The sequence below is a fragment of the Chenopodium album genome, chromosome 14 (genome assembly GCF_948465745.1).
Source record: "Chenopodium album chromosome 14, dcCheAlbu1.1, whole genome shotgun sequence".
NCBI lineage: Eukaryota > Viridiplantae > Streptophyta > Magnoliopsida > Caryophyllales > Amaranthaceae > Chenopodium > Chenopodium album.
Genome location: NC_137847.1, coordinates 588,675 through 606,989, shown reverse-complemented (window position 1 = coordinate 606,989; position 18,315 = coordinate 588,675). Strand labels below are relative to the sequence as shown.

The window sequence follows — 18,315 nt, the reverse complement described above, 5'->3', positions numbered from 1 at the left end:
AATGTTGAATTGAATTTGCTTAGCCATACTCATATTTTAAGGGGAAAAAAAGAGTTTATTAGCACGCACATTATTGCAAATCAAGCTCCAGTAATAATACTCGGCAAAAAAGAGTTCAGGCAAAAAACTAATTTAACGAAAATAAGACCAATCCGAGTAACAATTTATACATAGTATCATTCACTAATTGCATTAAACATCAAAATGGCATATTAGAAACCAACTTAAATTAGTAACCACGCACACATACATCAAATAAACTTGTACTAGATCAATTATCTCGCGAATTATTACATGTTATCCGAGGCCTCGAAACCTCCTCGATCCACTTCCTCGCGAGTTCCAGCAACCAGGGACCAACGACCCTCACAGCAGTTGCAATAGGCGGTCCGACAATCGGTATTTGCTGAATTAACTCTGTTGCCAGCGTTAGTCCAGATCCAAGTATGAAACACCAGAAACTCATCTTTCGGAACTCGTTATTTCTCAGTATTTTCTACTGTAGTTTAAAGTTTTTTGAATATAATTTGTTAAGACGTAGAAAATGCATGTATAGGAAATGGCATATATATAGAGTGAAAATGTGCAGGGTTTTATTTATTTATTTATTTGCATGGTGAACTCTTGAGTTTCTAAAGATAACACAATTAATAATGGACCAACTATCATTGCATAGCATGCTCCTAGGAAGTTGAATTTTTTATTGCTGCTCGACGTTTACACTATTCTAAGTCCGAAACTAATTGCATTAGTGTAATCCCTAACTAAAAAAATATTTCTTATTGAAATTAAAAATTCTAGCTTGTTAGAAGACGTACAATATAATTCTCAATGCAACCAAAAAACCAATGTCTTGAATCTTGATGGTTGAAATAATACTTACTCCATCCGATTTCCACCCACTTCCATTTTTAGAGTCTTAAAACAGATGCTAGAGCCGCAAACTCTACCCAAACTTTAAGAGTCTGTTCTCTTCAACTTATTTTCAGTTTAGTTTAGTGCAGCTCCAATAAGTTCAGGTCAGTTCAATTCTTATCTTAATTTTCTTCTCTCATAAAATATTCAGTTCAGTTCTGCTCCAATAAGTTTTGTTCAGTTCAGTTCAGCTCAGTTCAATCTATCAGAACATACCCTAAGGTCCGAACTTGAGCATATCTCTTTTCTAAGTCTCCATTTCTTATCTAATTGACACAATTCTATTTTCCTAAAACACATGCTCCAGACTAGTTTACTTACAATTACGAATATTATGAAGTTATGAGATATTCTAATCCAATACAATCTTTCTCCATAAAAAAAATGAAGAAGAAGAAAAATACTTAGTAGCTATTCTAATTTCTAAATCATGACGGTTTATCTATCACGACTCAAACCCAAAATAATTTGTTTATCTATAAAAATAATATCTGTAATAATTCAACCCGAACCTAACCAAACTCAACCCAACCCAACCCAAACCGAACGATATTGATCCAACCCGAATTGACTCCTCTTCTTGCGTGCCTTTCGGTTAGATTTGATTTATGGTTTACAAACACAAAATCAAACCCAGAAAACAAAATCATTTTCAGAAGAAAAAGAGAGAGAAGAATGCTGAGAAGAAAACCTACAAAAATCGAAGTAAAATTAGAAGACAAAGAAGAACTCCAACAGCTCCAATCACGCCACACCACACCTTCTTCCACCTCCGACACCACCTCCTCCGCCGCCGCAACCACCACCACCACCACTCTTCTGCAACACTTCGATCGATCTTCCTCCAAACCCCAACGAATCGGCCTCTCTTCCCCTTAACAATGGAAGTCGAAGTCAAGCTCAGACTCCCTGATTCCGCCGCACACCAATCTCTCTCCTCCGTTCTGTCGCCGTTTCTCCGGCGAACCCACTTTCAGCACAACGTCTTCTTCGACGGCGCCAATTCCGAGCTCTCTGCGCTTCGCGCTGTTCTTCGATTGAGGTTTTATGGTGAAGATCCCCAAACAGCAGAACGCTGCGTTTCGAGTCTTAAAGCGAAAGCAATTCTTGTTAATGGGGTTAGTAGAGTTGAGGAAGATGAGGAAGATATTGATCCGTTTGTGGGTCGGGAGATTTGGGCTAACCCGAATCTAATTGGGTCGTCGGATTCTAGGGTTTTGAAGAGGGTGAAGGAGGAATTTGGGGTTAAGGATGAATCTGGGTATGTTTGTTTAGGTGGGTTTAAGAATGTAAGAGGGGTTTATGAATGGAAAGGGTTGACATTAGAGGTGGATGAGACACTTTTTGATTTTGGGACTTTGTATGAAATTGAATGTGAGAGTTCTGAGCCTGATAAAGCTAAGGAGATGATTGAAGAGCTCTTAAAGGATAATGGGATTCCTTATTCTTGCTCTAAGATGTCGAAATTCGCCATCTTTCGATCCGGGGAACTTCCATTGTGAGTGGTGTTGGATTCCATTGCTTTAATGATACTTGTTTTAATGCTATTTGTATGTTTGGCTTTATAATATGGTCTTTTGTTAAGTACTTATGTGTAATGTTGCTTTGACATTGATTATATAATTGAGATATTTCATGAATTTGACTGCTTATGTATTGTATTTGCTCTGGTATAATGGTGTGTTAGATACATTGTTTTATGATTGCTCAGCTGTATTTTCGCAAATGATAATTGATAATCGTAAAGTGTTTGGTAATCCAGTTGTACATTTGATGAACCTCATCCTCTTGGCTGCTAGAGGCTATGCTCTTTATTGCATTTATGGCTTATAATAGTGTCTGAATGATGAAAGTCGATATAAAAATTGTACAAATGTTTCGTGCAATCACAAATAATAGTGTCTGAATGATGAAAGACGATATAAAAAACTGTACAAATATATCTTGCAATCACAATTTAGATCTTGCAATGGCAGTTTTAAGTTGAGTGGAATCTTTTTCAATGCTGAAGTATTGGGATTGATGGTATAACATTGTTGCTAGATGCTGTTGAGGCATGATCGTATGCCTTGGATGCACAAGCAAATGCTATCACATTCTAACGATTATTTTACATTATTGAGATGTTGTGTGCTTGCTAAAAGATAGCTTTGCCCATTGGAAGATAAAATTCTGATTATGTTTTGGTAGCCATAAAGTAAAGTGTTCTGTGATTTTCCTTTTCCTGTAACTATATATCAGCCTTTTTTTTCTTCAATCTGGGATTGGAAAGATGAGTTTAGGGAATAGCAAGTTAGCAACACTCCTGTCAAGACTAGGTCTTTGTGGTAGAAATATTAGTGGCTAATGGGTTAAAGATTGGCCTGAATTGCCTTTACTGGCAGTCTTATGGTAGAGGGCATAGGGAAGTAACGATATTCTATGTGATAGCATAAAAAATTGTAGATGTAGCTTCTTGTTTTTAAAGGATTTCATTCATTGATGAAGAGCTACATACTTTTGCTACGCAACCATACAACAAAAATGTTAATTTGGGTGTTCTTCAATGATTGTGTAAAGAATTTTGGGGTTGCAAGAAAATGCTATTCAGCTTTACTAGTTGTATGCGGTTGGATAAAAGAACTTTGACAAGATTAAAGCGGGAATGATGATATGATAATGGGAGGTGCTTTATACCAATAGCTTCTTGTTTTTAGCCATGGAATGATTTGTCTCTCTTTCTTATTTTATTCTTTTGAGAGTGATACCTTAGCTCACTACATTTGGTGATGTGAAGGTGAACTCAGGAACTTGGCGCCATAGATTTTTAGCCTTTTAGGTACGATCTAAGGCAGTCTGAATTTGACAATTAGAACATATATTGACAGTGAATGGCAATTGAAAAATGCCATGCTGAAAGCCATGATGTTTATTGTGTGTATATTAGTCAAATGATGTACTTTGGGGTTTTACATGTTTGTAGATATATATTGAAGAGATGGAACAAACGTGGCCTTGGACATTTAGTGGGATGTACGTTTCATCTTAGATAGCTTATTCCTGGAAATTAAGCTAAAATAAGTTCCAACAAGTTCTCTAAAGTTCGGAAATACTCATATGAGCCAATTTCAGCTTTTCAGGTGTAAAATCTACACCCAGACTAGCTTTAACTTGCTGGAACTGTACTTTAAGGGATTGAGGGGAATATGCAAGACTAATAACCAACCGTTTCCCATTGGCAAAGTAATATGATAAGCTTGAAGGCGCAGCCAGCTGGAGAACTGCGACTGCAGATGTATATGCAATGTAGAACTACAAAAGGGAGGAAAGAAAGCATGTGTTTGTGACTGAGAAACTTGAAATGGAATGGAAACAATAGTAAAGATTTAAGTGAAGGGATGGCTACCTCAGTGCATCAAGTGGAAGATGAAGGGTAGTCCCATAACTTGTACAGACTTGACACTTAATGTTCAAATCCATAATCGAGCCTCACGACAGCATTGTGGTAATAACATCAGGTCGGGGGAGTACCTAGCAACTGTGAATATTTTAGGACAGCCCTCACTGACTAATGCAGAGGAGGGCTTAGGCTCGCACACCTCTCCAGTGACTTATGCAGTCAAACATTTTTTTGGCTTTCTAGATTGCCCACAATGCAACCCCCACGAGTCGTGTATAGTTTCACAAAATCTACTCGGTCATCACGATCAATAATATCAGTTTTCTTTTCCATGAACTCAGCAATCATCATTGTCATCGTCCTCTCAAAACAAAATAGGTAACTCCTTGCTGTACCCTTTTGCTCGTTGATGGTCGCCTAAGGTTGTCCCTAAGGGATAATACCCTTTTGCTCCTTGGAGATATGGAAGATGAATTATAAATTCATGTTTGATAAAGCTGATATTACAAAGGCTTGATAGTGTTCATCCTCCATAACTCTAAAATTAGAAGATGTGAAAGATGAACATTATTTAATTTTTTGAATAAATGGAAGAAAAATGAACATTAAAAGTAAGTGATGTGAATAAATAGTTCATTTGATGTGAGATAATTCTCTTTTCTACTTCCTTCCTCTCATAATAATACACGTTAGGCTTTGAAAGTAAGTAATGTGAATGAATACTCGTTATAGGCTCCATCACACCATTATTACATCTAGCACCATTAGCATATAAGGATTACAACCATTACGAAAATTATAGTAACCATAACTCCTTTTCTTGCTTGGACGACTGAAACATTATGGCGATGAAATGGATGAATCTTTTCTTTTGTCTCCGAACGATACTTGCACATAAATTCAGGGCAAGTATGGGCATTGAAAGAGCTTCTTCCCATATTTGATGGTTTCCACGATGAGCATTCTGATTGTAGTTGGGCCATTTTCTTCCTTGCCTTTGCTGCTCGGGATTAAGAGCCAATGAGAAGGAATCATTGCTTGATCTGCATAGAAATACATTATGATGATGCTCATTTGCTACATTGTTTAGAGCTTCTCCGCCATTGTTCCCTCGCATTCATGGAGGACATCGCTCCTCTCTTGGTCCTCATTTTCTCTCATTTCTAGTTCTCGGAGATGACATTGGCCTCATCTTTGAGGCCGCTATTGATCAATGATGATTGGGGACGGGGTATTGAATAGCATATTCTCTTGACTTCTTTATTAGAAGGTTTAATGTGCTGACTAGTTTTTGACTTTTCATAATCTCATCATATTGCTAAAAATACAATGAATTGTTCGGGTTGCTTTAGTATGGGTAAAAACCGTAAAATCGAATATCGGATCACAAACTTTGTTCAAAAGTCAAAACCAATACTCTTGCTATATTTCGAAATTGGAACTCTTGCTATCTTCACTTCCACAGTTCCACCTATTTCCCCTCAAAGACACTGCAGACATTTTCATCATTCACATGAACCTGTATGTCCTGCAAGCTGCAACTGGTCCATCCCATGACCAAATATCACAAATTCATAGATAGTACAGTATAGCTTGCCCAAACTAACATTGCCAAATTGTGGCAGGAAGATGTAACAATATTTTAGTGTACTTCTTTTCCCTTGATATATCGCCATATCACTTGACAATTTGACATAGATGGTTTTAGTATTAAGACGTACCTTAACGGTTCTTGGAATGATCAGAAATTCCCGTGAAGCAAAAATATATGAAAAGAATATAAAAAAGAAATTGTCTACCACTCTACCCAGCAAAGGACCTACTTGTACTTCATAATTCGATAAAGGTAACATTCATAGTAGAATAATCGACAATCCTGCAAACTTTTATCACAACAATGAGTGCACAATAGAGCTACGAATGTCAACCAATGTGTAAACCACCATGCCAAATAACTAACCTGATCCAACTAGACATAGTCCTAAAGGCCCTCCACCCTCTAACGAACTCCTGATAAGAAGCTTAAGTAAAACAAATCTAAAACTCTACTGAACCCTAAACTCATTCTCACTTCCTCTTCTTTGCAGGGGGCTGGTCATCTTCTTCCTCCTCGTCTTCCTCTTCCTCCTCACCATCTTCAGCATCGTCATCATCATCATCCCCATCATCATCATCATCGTCGTCGTCGTCATCACTTCCTCCTTCCCCATTAGCATTAGCTCCTAGCTCATCATCCTCAGGGTCACCCTCATCATCATCATCGTCTCCCCCACCTTCTCCTCCAGAGAAATCCTCATCATCATCATCATCCTGATCCTCTACAGCATCTTCATCTTCTTCATCGTCATCCTCTGTGTCACTACCATCTTTGTTCTCAGGACCAGGTCGTTCTGTTTTTCGGAGTTCCTCTATAGGAAACCTGTACAATCATTGTTGAACAATCAAACGCTAAGAATTTTACATACCAATTACAACTTCACGTAAATTGGAGCAAGAATATATACCTGTCCTCAATAGCAGTCAAACCAGGCAGCTTGCTAACACCCCCCAAGAGAGCTCCAGTCTGAAACCATTTCATGTAACATCAATTTAACATAGTATAATCATATTCTTGCATCATCAAAATTGTTGTTCAGCAAACTTTTCAAGGAGTATGGAATTTAGAGAAAACACAAGTGTCACAGATCATTTATATATAATGAAACCATTTTACTATGAAGAAAAAAAAAATATGCAAGGCTTCTCTCATACACAAACTAACCCCAAAGACCTCCATTACACTCATTAGTCATTACCATCTTGAGTATCTAAGAAAAAGACAGCAAATTCAGAGATGAGCACTTGATAGTGTAGCTCTTACAAGTTTTGATACAGTCTGAAAATCGACTTTACAGTACATCACTTTTTAAGCGAAAACAGTATCCATCCTATTAGCCTCATGATGGCCAACCGAAGAAAGAATGTGTAGCCGCTTACCAGATAATCTTACTAAGTTTACCCTCCAATCCCCAAACAAGACTTACTCTAGAACAGTCAATCATCCTCTAGTCAGGCCATCCATATGAAACATACAAAGTTCGGTCACTTATCTGACTCCCAAAATTTAAAGATTAGCAATCAGTTCCATAGAGAAATAATGGGTGTCAAAAAAATTCCAACCCTGGGAAGCAATCCTGGAGTTTTGGCGGAAGCTTTTCTCATGCTTAAAGATAAAGATTAGCAAAAAAGAAGCCCTTTTTTTAACCAAGAAAAAACAACTGGAATAAATATAGAATCTATATCCTATCGTCTCAGTCCATAGTCCATAAATTCGAAAGCCTAGTCAATCTACTTCTCTGTCCAAAATCCGAAAACATTAATTCAAAAGCTAGTTGTAATCTACTTCTCTGTCCAAAAAACCGAAAACATAAATTCGAAAGCCTAGTTGTAATCTACTTATAAAAGGAAATACTCAAAAGCAACCAAATCTAACAAAGGAAGACAACTGCCCATTAAATTGCAGAAGTAAAACAACTCATGGTGAAACAAACAATAGAAATGCAAAACGAACCCGAAAGTTTGCTTATTCAACTAGTAATTTGATTCAAATACAGCTACACAAACAACCACAATTCACAACACATGCTACCTTTTTCAGACCAGTTCAACCTAAAATCTTGCTGAAATGTGACATAACTGAAATCATATTAACCAGAACAAACTGCAATTATTCCTCTTGAAGCAAAAAATGGAATGTACATTCAGTATAATCAAGGGGTAAAGAATACCAAATTACAAGCCCTGACAAAATTAAGCTAAATAGTATTCAAATCAAAACAGCCAATTTCAAACATTTATAGAGATTTAGCAAAAATATAGTGCATCAAAATTAGAGAAAAAATTCAGAGAATTAAGACAGGAAAATACACAAATTTTACAAGAAAATTAAGAGAAATTATACCAGAAGAAGAAGGCAAGCAAGAGAATTTCGAGCGAGCAAAAGGGTTTCCAAAATGACAAATTCCAAGTTGGAGGAGCCATTAATTTGAGCCAATTGAGAGCTGTAAAACCCTAATTCCATGGTTTCCAAAACCCTGCAAATTTCAGGAGAAAAATTAAAGCAAGAAATTGAAAATTGGAGATAAAACAAAGAAAAGAAAAGAAAAAGTAGAAAGTTGGAGATACCGAGAGGAGAGAGAAAGTGGACACTGGATGAGCAAAAGAGAGACAAAGAGTGTGTGTGTGTGTTTGGGTGTTGGGGATTGGGGATTGGGGATTGGGGGTTTGGCCAACTATGGTCTAGGGTTCGTTTAGTCATAACCAAAATTGGTATTTTATCCGTTCGTTTTTAATTGTAACCTATAGGTATAGCTTTGATTTATTCGTATTTTAGGCTCTGTTCTCTTCACCTTAAAAAAATAATATTAAGTAAAAATAATTTCAGTTCAGTAAAAATAAGTTTAGTTCAGTAAAATTAATTTCAGTTCAGTAAATATAATTTCAGTTCAGTAAAATTCAGTTTTTTTAAAGAAGAATTATAACTGAAAATCAGTAAAAATAATTTTAGTTCAGCAAAAATAATTTCATTTCAGTAAAATTAATTTAAGTTCAGTAAAAATAATTTAAGTTCAGCAAATATAATTTTGTTTCAGTAAAAATAATTTCAGTTCAGCAAAAATAAGGTGAAGAGAACGCGGTTGAATACCTAATTTGGGTAAAATTTTCAAGAATATATTTAATGTTTATATGTAACTTTAAGAGTTATGTATAACATTTTCTTTGTTTCTTTTTGTATTCCTCTCTAATAGTTACTTTGTACGTTTTACGGAATAATTATTTCTTATATTCTCAAATTACATTTTTTAAAGCAAATAACTCTATTTATCAAAATATTTGCATATTACCAATGCAAATATTTCTATTCATAATACTCGGTAATATTTACTTACGGAGTACTTCAAAGGCAATTAAAGTTAATTTAATGTTTTAATACGGAGTATTTGATATATGTAACATCTAATAAGTAATAGAAGAGAAGATGTATAATATTCTGGAAATAGTCCAAATTATAAGTTTTGTGTAAGAATGAATAATAATTATTTGTAAAAATATAATATACTCCGTATTATTTATTACCCATAATAAAAGATTATATCCAAAATAAGAGGATATTATGTACATAGGATGATAGGACAGAGGATATTATTATATGGAATATGTACAAGGTAAACTAAGGGCATGTTCATATTTACTGAACTGAGCTGAACTGAACTGAACTGATTGGAACTGAACTGAACTGAACTGATTGGAACTGAACTGAACTGAACTGAACTGAATTGAGCTGAAATAAATATTTTATGTGAGAGGGAAATTAAGAGCTGAACTGAACTGAACTGATTGGAACTGAACTGAACTGAACTGATTGGAACTGAACTGAACTGAACTGAACTGAAATTAAGTAAATGTGAACAGGCCCTAAGGATATCATATCTTGAAAATTATATCAAGGGATACTCTTGATATTTACCATATTTTGTTTGCTATTCTTTTTTTTTTTTTTTAGGACATTATAAACAGGAGGGAGGATTCGTTCCTGCCGTATGATATGAAATACCCTCGACCTTTGCTACTAGGACAAAATGTCATTGATTTTATAATTATAATTTATTAATTACTGTAATATATTAGCGTATTGAGTTTTACTTGTATGTAATTAATGTGTTGAAACCTATGCGATGGAGGAGATGAAAAATGCAAACTTCTAGTAGGAATGGAAGACCTACATCCGCGCCCAACCTGCTCCATTGACATCCCCACGAGCACGCTCATCTAATAGCAGGGGAGGGATAAAAAACATAGAAGCTTAGGAATTTGGAGAAAGGGAGCAATCTACAAAATTACAATAATCTACATTTGGCATTATCAATAATAATTTCTTTTACTTCGCTCAATTTTCCTCCCTACACGTTGATGAACAAAAATAAAGTTAAATTATGCGGCATAATCATCAGCACCAATGCCAAATGGATATTCGACATCCAAAACCAATTTGATTTCATTGTCATGCTTAGTATCTTCTTCATCTTTCGTATCTTTGGCATCCTTGGAAAGCAAGTTGCAATGGATGACATGCCAAACTGGCCGCTCTTCTTGGAAAAGACTGCAAAGAGGACATTTGGTTATGTAACAAGCAAGATTTCTTTCCAATTCGAATGATTCATCACAACGATTCATCCCCTCGTCATTAAGAATATAACATTATTTTGCAAAAAGATCTGTCCATCATCATGTTATTTTAGTAGCATATTAGGAAATCTTAGAAAGGTCAAAACATTTTTTAAACAACTTGAAACAATGTGACATATGGTTCCAGACAGATGGGGATGAATAATTAGTAATGAAAACAGAACACGGGCAAGAGAGAGACACTCACGGGTGTGAACAAAGCATCGGAGACTGAACTGTAAGTGCATATTTACAAGTGGATAACTCTGTAATAGAGGTAATCATTGCTTTGCCCTCTGAACACACAAATCGTACCTGAGATGAATACAAGGACGGACTTAATAATGAGCACAGGCAAAGTGTGAACAGGTTGACAGGCGAAGTGTCAAAGGTTTATACCTCTGTCTCTCGATGCTGATTTGTAAGGTCACATACTGTTCCATTGGTATATTGATGAGCATGATACCTGCATAGCTCACAACATCAATAGCATATATGTCAGGCAGTAGGAACAACATATATATGCATCAATCTAGTTATATAATTAAATGTTATCATACCTCTGAGAAGCGTCTTTAGAATGTGGATCTTTCAATATAGATATGTCGGAGAGATTCTGGTTAAAAGCAGCTGTAGCTTCAGGATCATATTCTCCCAACACAAACTCCTGAGCTATCTGAATCATCATGGTTTATGTTAGAGCACATAATTCATGCAAAATTATGCAATATTGAATAACTTTCCAACTGACTACTAAAAAAAAAAAAGATCTGTTGTCCCATACTCTCATATAAGGTGTTGGAAGGAAATTGGAAACATCTGATGATGTAAGGCAAACAGCAGATGGTTGGATTAGAAAATTTCACAAGATATAACAGGAAGTAAAATTTAATTGAAATTTGGCACCGCACAAAATCAGTCTAAGGCAGTTAGAAAAGCAGGGGGGAAGACAAGGCGTAAAATACATAGTTTAATTGTGCCCCCCACCCACCCACACACACACAAAACCATCTGCATCAAGAAATAGGATATCAAAAGCAATTGCCACCAATAAATAAATCAGAAAACAAGCCAACTCCTGCTTTATCTCTTCAGTTATGAGAGGTCGCCTATAAGGGAATTGAACTCAGCCTTTTCATTTAAGATTTGATTCACTATGCATCAAAAAGTAAAGCATTAATCATACTACAAAATGATCAAACTATCACCTTGTAATACACCAGGATTCAATTAGTAACATGGTTGGCATTTTAGCAAGATAAGTAGAAAGGGCAACAGACCAAAAGACTCATGAATTTACCTTATCATCTTCCAAATGGACCTGCCGCAGTTTCTTCTTGTAGCAGAATTCATACGTCCACCAACCCTCTTGCTGCAATAAAAGGGAAAAGAACAAGTTACTATCAATTGCATATAATACAGGAAAATTAAAAATTTGCAGCCTCCCCCTCTCTTCACCCATGAACCTGTTATTCAAGTCATTTTGCAGAAGCAGGAAATTAAGATTCTTTCTGCAAGAACAACGATTTGAATCCCCCCCCCCCCCCCCCCCCCCCCCCACAACTCCCCAACTATATATATATAGGAGGGTATAGTGAAACCACTTTCTCTCTTTCAGCTGTTGAATATATGCCAAACAATAGACGCCAATCAAGCCATTAAGACCCTACATTTCTAACTGTTATCCGGTTATGACATGCATGTTATATATTTTTCTTAATTCTTAACATTTTTTGCAAACACAAATACAAACACAAATTTTCAATTTCAGGTTGATTTGCTTTTTAGTTATTGTTGAAATCCATATATTTCTCACTTCTTATATTAATCTCTACCAATGAATAATTCAAGATTATATAGGCATACAGGTGAATATCAAGCCATCAAGGATTTCATATTCAAGATGAAGCATAAAGGTATCTAAAACAGAGAAGAGTCAAACAGTCAATGTAACAAAAACATTCACGTAAATGGGGATTGATACTGACCCTTAGAAGACACTGCTCCTCCAGTACTTCAAGTAGCTCATCTGGTGTCTTGACTTTCATTCGTTTCTCACTTTCCATAATCATGCCACTGGTATTATATTGGCTGACTGGCTTACCACTCTTAGGTTTCTCAATCTTAGGTAGGAAGCACAAATAATTCTTCCCGTCTTCATTTGGCATGAAAACAGACTCCTGGTCATCACCCTGTATATCAATGTCAAGCAACAATATCACCAATATGTGTGGATTAAAAGTAAGACAACCACAGAAAATGATATTTAATCCAAACAGAAGAAGAAAGTATATGCCGAATTGTTCGGCCAACATATAAAGGGGATGCTGCTAGTAAACTGATTCCATTTGCCTACCTCAGCCAATGTGAATGGATGAAAAACTAGGTTGGCCTAACTTTAAGGCGTCAAGACAAGCTTTTGAGTGCTACCAAATCAAGGAATCTACCCAATATAGCTGAACTATATGACTATATCTAACACTAATCTAACAGTAGAATTGGAGTTGTTTGACCCTTTTCTCTTCCAATCCTTCTATTTCTAGATATGGTCTGTGTAGCTACTTAAACAATCAATCCTGAGAGGCTTAGAAGTAAGAATAGCCTATGTCTGAGATCAAGACATAAGCTGGGTCAGATGCATTAAGTTTATTTATGAGAACTAGATTGCAGAAGAGAGCAAGATAACTTAACTTTAGTCACAGAAACTTTAAAAAGCTAATTTCAAGACAAAAGGTAACAAACTATCTATGAATAACAGAATAAGAAGAGAACTTTACAGATACAACGACTGAGTTGTGGAAAACAATAGGCTAATCTAAATAGCTACATACCTAGCACTCCCGTACCAACAACCACCTCATAGCTTCTCACAAGTTAGAGAACAAGCCAAGAGATATTATGTCCTCAACATTAATAATGGAAGAAGTGCTAGGTGGAATAAAATCAGTTACTAGCTTTAATTTTAGAGTAAAAACTCTTGCAAACAATCTCAACGTAGAATATATTGAAACTTAATTGATCCATTAGTCAAGAAAGATAAAGAATGAACCAAACCAAAAATGATAGCTAAAAGCTCAGCAGTATCATAAGCAACCCAAAGATGAATAAAAGGTTCGTGATAGATACAAAGAAAAAATATACTTATATCAGTTAGCTTACAGGAATATATGGCACGTCTTCGGAGTGGAATTCAATCTTGTATTTTGGTTCACGTGACCTGTCAGAATTTGTGCCACCTGCATTTTGAGCAATAAGCACGAGTAAGTTTCCATTTCCAAATGAATGGCCAGGAATATCACTGCAGTAATACTAATAAATGAACAGGGAATAGCAAAAGGTTTAAATTTGCAGCTAATAACATTAGAATGCAGATGAAGCAGGTCATAGGTCTTAAAGTTTGCAGATCATCGAGTAAACAAACCAGGCTATCCCTTATAAACTCCAAGAAGATATGGTAAGGATGTGAATCTATACCATTTTCATCAAAATCTACATCATATGATTCATACCTTTTGATCTAAAGCAGTTCCCAGTCCGTCCACTAATTTGCTAACGTTTGTATGAACCAAAATCCATAACTACAGCATAGGTTGTGTAATATGGTACATGGTGCAATGAATTTCTGAGCTAGAACAACAGTATGAAGCAAATTACATACCCGTTCCACATACCAAAACATACTGCATTACCGGTAGCACAGGTCTAAAAGGAAGCTCTTAAGTCAAGAGGGGACTAGATGCGAGGATATCATGCATGTAACCTTAACCTATTGATAACATGGAGATCACCCTTAATCCGCCCATTCGATTAAGCTTTGGCATGCAACAATACCCATTCTCTAGATAACATCTTTAATCAGATTATGTTCGACACTACCACGAATCAATCAAATTGGTCACAATCATTCAACCAAGAGATTAACAGCTTAAAAACCACTAAACAAGTCACCATCACATAGAAATAACTTGCTCAAGCGAATCGATTTTTCCATAACAATTTCAACCAACAAAAAGCAAACTACTCTTCGATTAGCATCAAATTATGAACCCATTAACTCAAAATCAAAATATAGTCCTAATTTTATCTAATGGAAATTCATACTTAGCTCAAATTCAAAGGCTTTTAAACTAAAACCTCATAATATCCAGAACCTCCAGCTACAGAATAAGCAAATCTTTGTTCTCACATCAACTAAATAACAACAGAAATTAAACCCAGAAAACACTCACAATTAGGGTTCTAAATTACCCAACTGTTTAGAAGAAAAATCGAATCATAATCAACTTTATATTTGTACTATATATTAACATTAGAATTTGAGCAAGAACAATATAAACTAGGCAATTCGATTAAAAAAAAATTGAAACTTTAGAAAGGGATTAGTATGATATGATTTACCTAATCGAGCTGTGATTACTTGATCAGCTAAAATTTTCTGGGTTAAGAAACAAAGGAAAATTTGGGAAATAATTAACCAAGAAAATCTCATCTTTGATAAAAAAAAAAAAAAATTAATCAAAACCCAGGATTAATTCTTGAAATTGTTCCTCGTTGGAGAGAGAAGATGAAAGAATGATGAAGAAGAAGAAAGAAGTTGGTTGGGTCGTTAATTTTTGCAAACGGGTACGGGTGTGAGACCCGTGATAGTTAAGGATATTTTGGAATTTAAAATTGCCACATATTTGGACCAATTAAAATAACCCTTAATTGTTTAATAGAGAAAGAAATAAAAAGAAGAAAACTAAGTGCTTGTTTAACATTGATTTTTGTTGTCTGTTTCCTATTTTTTTGAAATCTAAAATCCAAAAATAGGAAATAAGAAAAAGGTGTTTTCACTTTTTTGTTGTCAGATTTCAAAATTATCATGAATTTAAAAAGTTTGTCTATTTTTTAAACCATTATGAGACATATATCATATGACTTTGAAAAACAAAAAACCAAAAAATAAAAAACCACAATGATGCCAAAACGAACCCTAAAGGGTTACGAGTAGTTTATAGAATAGATTTTCATATTCGGATTTGGATTTGGATTAGGATTTGAATTCGAATTCGGATTTGGACTTGAATTTGGATATATATATATAAATTAGACTTATCAAGAGAAGGATTTGGGAGGTAGATAGTGCATGGGCTTTAAAAGATACAACTAGATTTAGGTCAAGTCTTACCTTCTCTCTTTCTTTTTTTTTTTTTTTTTTTTTTTTAGTAAATCTATGTTAGGGAGTAATTTTTTTTAAACAAAACCAAACAAAAAAATTGGTTGAGCAAACAACTTGAGTGATTGTAATTGTAGAGAATATTTATCGATGATGATACAAATAGAGTATGTAGTGATTATTTTGAAAATTTAGGTCAAGGTAGTCAAAAAGAACATACTTAGGAAATTAATGTAACACTAAAATATGTTCCCATATCAATTTTTTAGAGTAGAGATTTTCTTACCTTCACGCCATCTGAAGAGTCTAACTTGCAATTTTGCAAAGATGGTTTAAAAATTTAAATTGGTTTGAGGGGAATTTCCTAAAAAAAAACCTTTCTATTAAAAATAAGAGTAAACTATTCAGTACAACAATCAATAAATATTTAGGACGTATGGATATAATTTCTCTAGATAGTATAGTTGAATTGTCACCTTCAATAATCAAATTATATTATTATAGCGTTAGCTTTTTGGATATTCATCTCTTCATTATGGTAAAGTTTTGGGTGAGACGGACTCACGTAAGTCCAACATCTTCATTCTCCTTCTTTCCCTTTCTCTCTCCTCCCACCTATTAATGGCGGCCAGATCCTTCACCACTCTCCGCCTCCTCTCCTGCACCTCCCAACTTGCCCGCGATAAAGAATATGCAACTTGCTTTGGCGATCAGTGCTTTGAATTTGGAGTTTCGAGATGATATGGAGAATGACTAAATCCGCGCTGCTACTCTGTTGAATTTGGGGAGGTCGAATTTTATTGATAATGGTCGAGATAAGGAGGATTTTGGTGAGGCGGTTTTGGGTGAATTTGATTAATTTTGATTTTGTGGAACTGTTACTTGATGATAAAATGTAGGAGTTTGTTAGATATGATGTGAAATCTGAGGGTTGAGGAGAGAGAAAATATTGTAGTCATGGAAGAAGAAGAGGGTCAGTGGTAAAGGTGAAAATAATGTCATGTATTAGATGTTTATTGTTTGGTATTTGATTGTTATTGTTTGGTATTTAATTTTTATTGTCAGGTATTAGATTAGTATTGTCAAGTATTAGATTAATATTAATTGGTTTAATATTTGTCCGAAATTAGAAAATTATTTTAGTCAAGAATAAGATAATTTTAGTCAGGAATAAGACAATATTATCGATTTTATAAAATGTTGGTGTGCGGGTTTTGATTGGGTATCTCAGACCTGCGCCTTTTTGTTGCTGAGCCCGGTCTTACTTGAATCCGTTCTACGCAAAACCTTCTCATTCATTATTATAAGAAATGGGGTATTCAAAATTTTTCATCCAAAATCTTTAATCTTTACCCCTACATAAAATTTCAATTCTCATTTGTCTATTTTGTAATCGATTTATTTTAATCAATAAAACTACACTACTTTTTCACAAATTTTTATATGTGGCTTGTTGTACTGTGTAGCAGGGGTTACTTGACTTTCTCGGTCAGGGGTTACTTGAGTTTTCTGAGGTTACTTGAGTTTCTCGGTCAGGAGTTACTCGAGTCACAATTAATTTTTTGTATGTGGCCTGGCCGAGAAACTCGAGTAACCCCTCAATGAGAAATTCGAGTAATCCCTAATCGAGTAACCCCTGGCTGAGTAACCCCTAATCGAGTGAACCCCTTGAGTAACCCCTATCCGAATCCCTCAAGCAACCCTTGACTGAATAACTAAAGTAACCCCTGACCGAGTAGCTCAAGTGACCCTTGACTGAAAAACTCAAGTAACCCCTGACTGAAAGACTTAGGTAATGCCTAACAAAAAAACTCGAGTAACCAATGCCACATGATGTGGCCTGCTACACCAAAAAGTTGCTGATACTTTTTTTATAAAAAAAAATTGTGTTTAATCAACCAAATTGTATTATCTTTTACTCCGTATTAAACAAGCAAATATGAGTTTAGTATTAAAGAGACAACAACTCAATGTCATTCTCATTTGCTAATCATTACTCTCTTCGTCTCTATTTTTTGCCCCATTGTCAATATTTGGGTAAAAATTTAAACTATAAACTCTTATTAATCTATAAGAGATTATATAGCTACGTGAATTCCTGTATGATTAATTTGATATTAATAAAATATACAATGAAATTTTGTTTATCATAAAAAAAAATTTCTTTATATATTTTATTACAGAGCTTTTTTGGTGCAGCAGGCCACACCATGTGGCCTGCTGCCAAGTCAGTAAAAATAACGGATTACGCGCGCATAACGGGGTTACTATTCACTCGCATAACGGGGTCACTGGTTTTGTCAGGGTTACTTGTATTTTTTTTTTTAGGACTTGTATTTTTTTTTCAGGGGTTACTTGTATTTTTTTTTTCAGGGGTTACTTGTATGGATTACTTATTCAGGGGTTACCTGTATTTTTTTTTCAGGGGTCACTTGTATTTTTTTTTTTTCAAAATTTACTTGTATTTTTTTTTCAGGGGTTACTTATATGGGTTAATTCAAGGGTTACTTGTATTAGTTACTTATTCAAGGGTTACTTGTATGAGTTACTTATTTAGAGGTTACTTATATGAGTTACTTCAAAGGTTACTTGTATGAATTACTTATTCAAGGGTTACTTGTTACTTATTTAACGGTTGCTTGTAAGCCCCATACCAAAC

The 18,315-nt window shown here is 35.1% G+C and overlaps 3 protein-coding genes across 3 annotated transcripts; 1 reads left to right on the top strand and 2 right to left on the bottom strand.

The window, feature by feature from the left end:
• Positions 1-1,528: 1,528 nt before the first annotated feature.
• On the top strand, positions 1,529-2,565 carry LOC145578447 (triphosphate tunnel metalloenzyme 3-like). The gene has a single exon (XM_081635763.1). It carries the CDS (start codon positions 1,797-1,799, stop codon positions 2,415-2,417), a length of 621 nt encoding a protein of 206 aa, XP_081491889.1. The 5' UTR covers positions 1,529-1,796; the 3' UTR covers positions 2,418-2,565.
• A 3,533-nt stretch (positions 2,566-6,098) lies between these two features.
• On the bottom strand, positions 6,099-8,555 carry LOC145578446 (uncharacterized). Its single transcript, XM_081635762.1, has 4 exons — positions 8,459-8,555; positions 8,235-8,367; positions 6,799-6,857; positions 6,099-6,713 (listed from the first exon to the last, which is right to left on the bottom strand). The coding sequence occupies exons 2-4, from the start codon at positions 8,352-8,354 to the stop codon at positions 6,362-6,364; spliced, it is 531 nt and encodes a 176-aa protein (XP_081491888.1). The 5' UTR covers positions 8,355-8,367; positions 8,459-8,555; the 3' UTR covers positions 6,099-6,361.
• Positions 8,556-10,120: 1,565 nt separating this feature from the next.
• Positions 10,121-15,129, bottom strand: LOC145578445 (protein OS-9 homolog). The gene is made up of 8 exons (XM_081635760.1): positions 14,897-15,129; positions 13,658-13,734; positions 12,487-12,690; positions 11,799-11,870; positions 11,059-11,174; positions 10,898-10,964; positions 10,707-10,813; positions 10,121-10,433 (listed from the first exon to the last, which is right to left on the bottom strand). Exons 1-8 carry the CDS (start codon positions 14,985-14,987, stop codon positions 10,265-10,267), a joined length of 903 nt encoding a protein of 300 aa, XP_081491886.1. The 5' UTR covers positions 14,988-15,129; the 3' UTR covers positions 10,121-10,264.
• Positions 15,130-18,315: the final 3,186 nt, after the last annotated feature.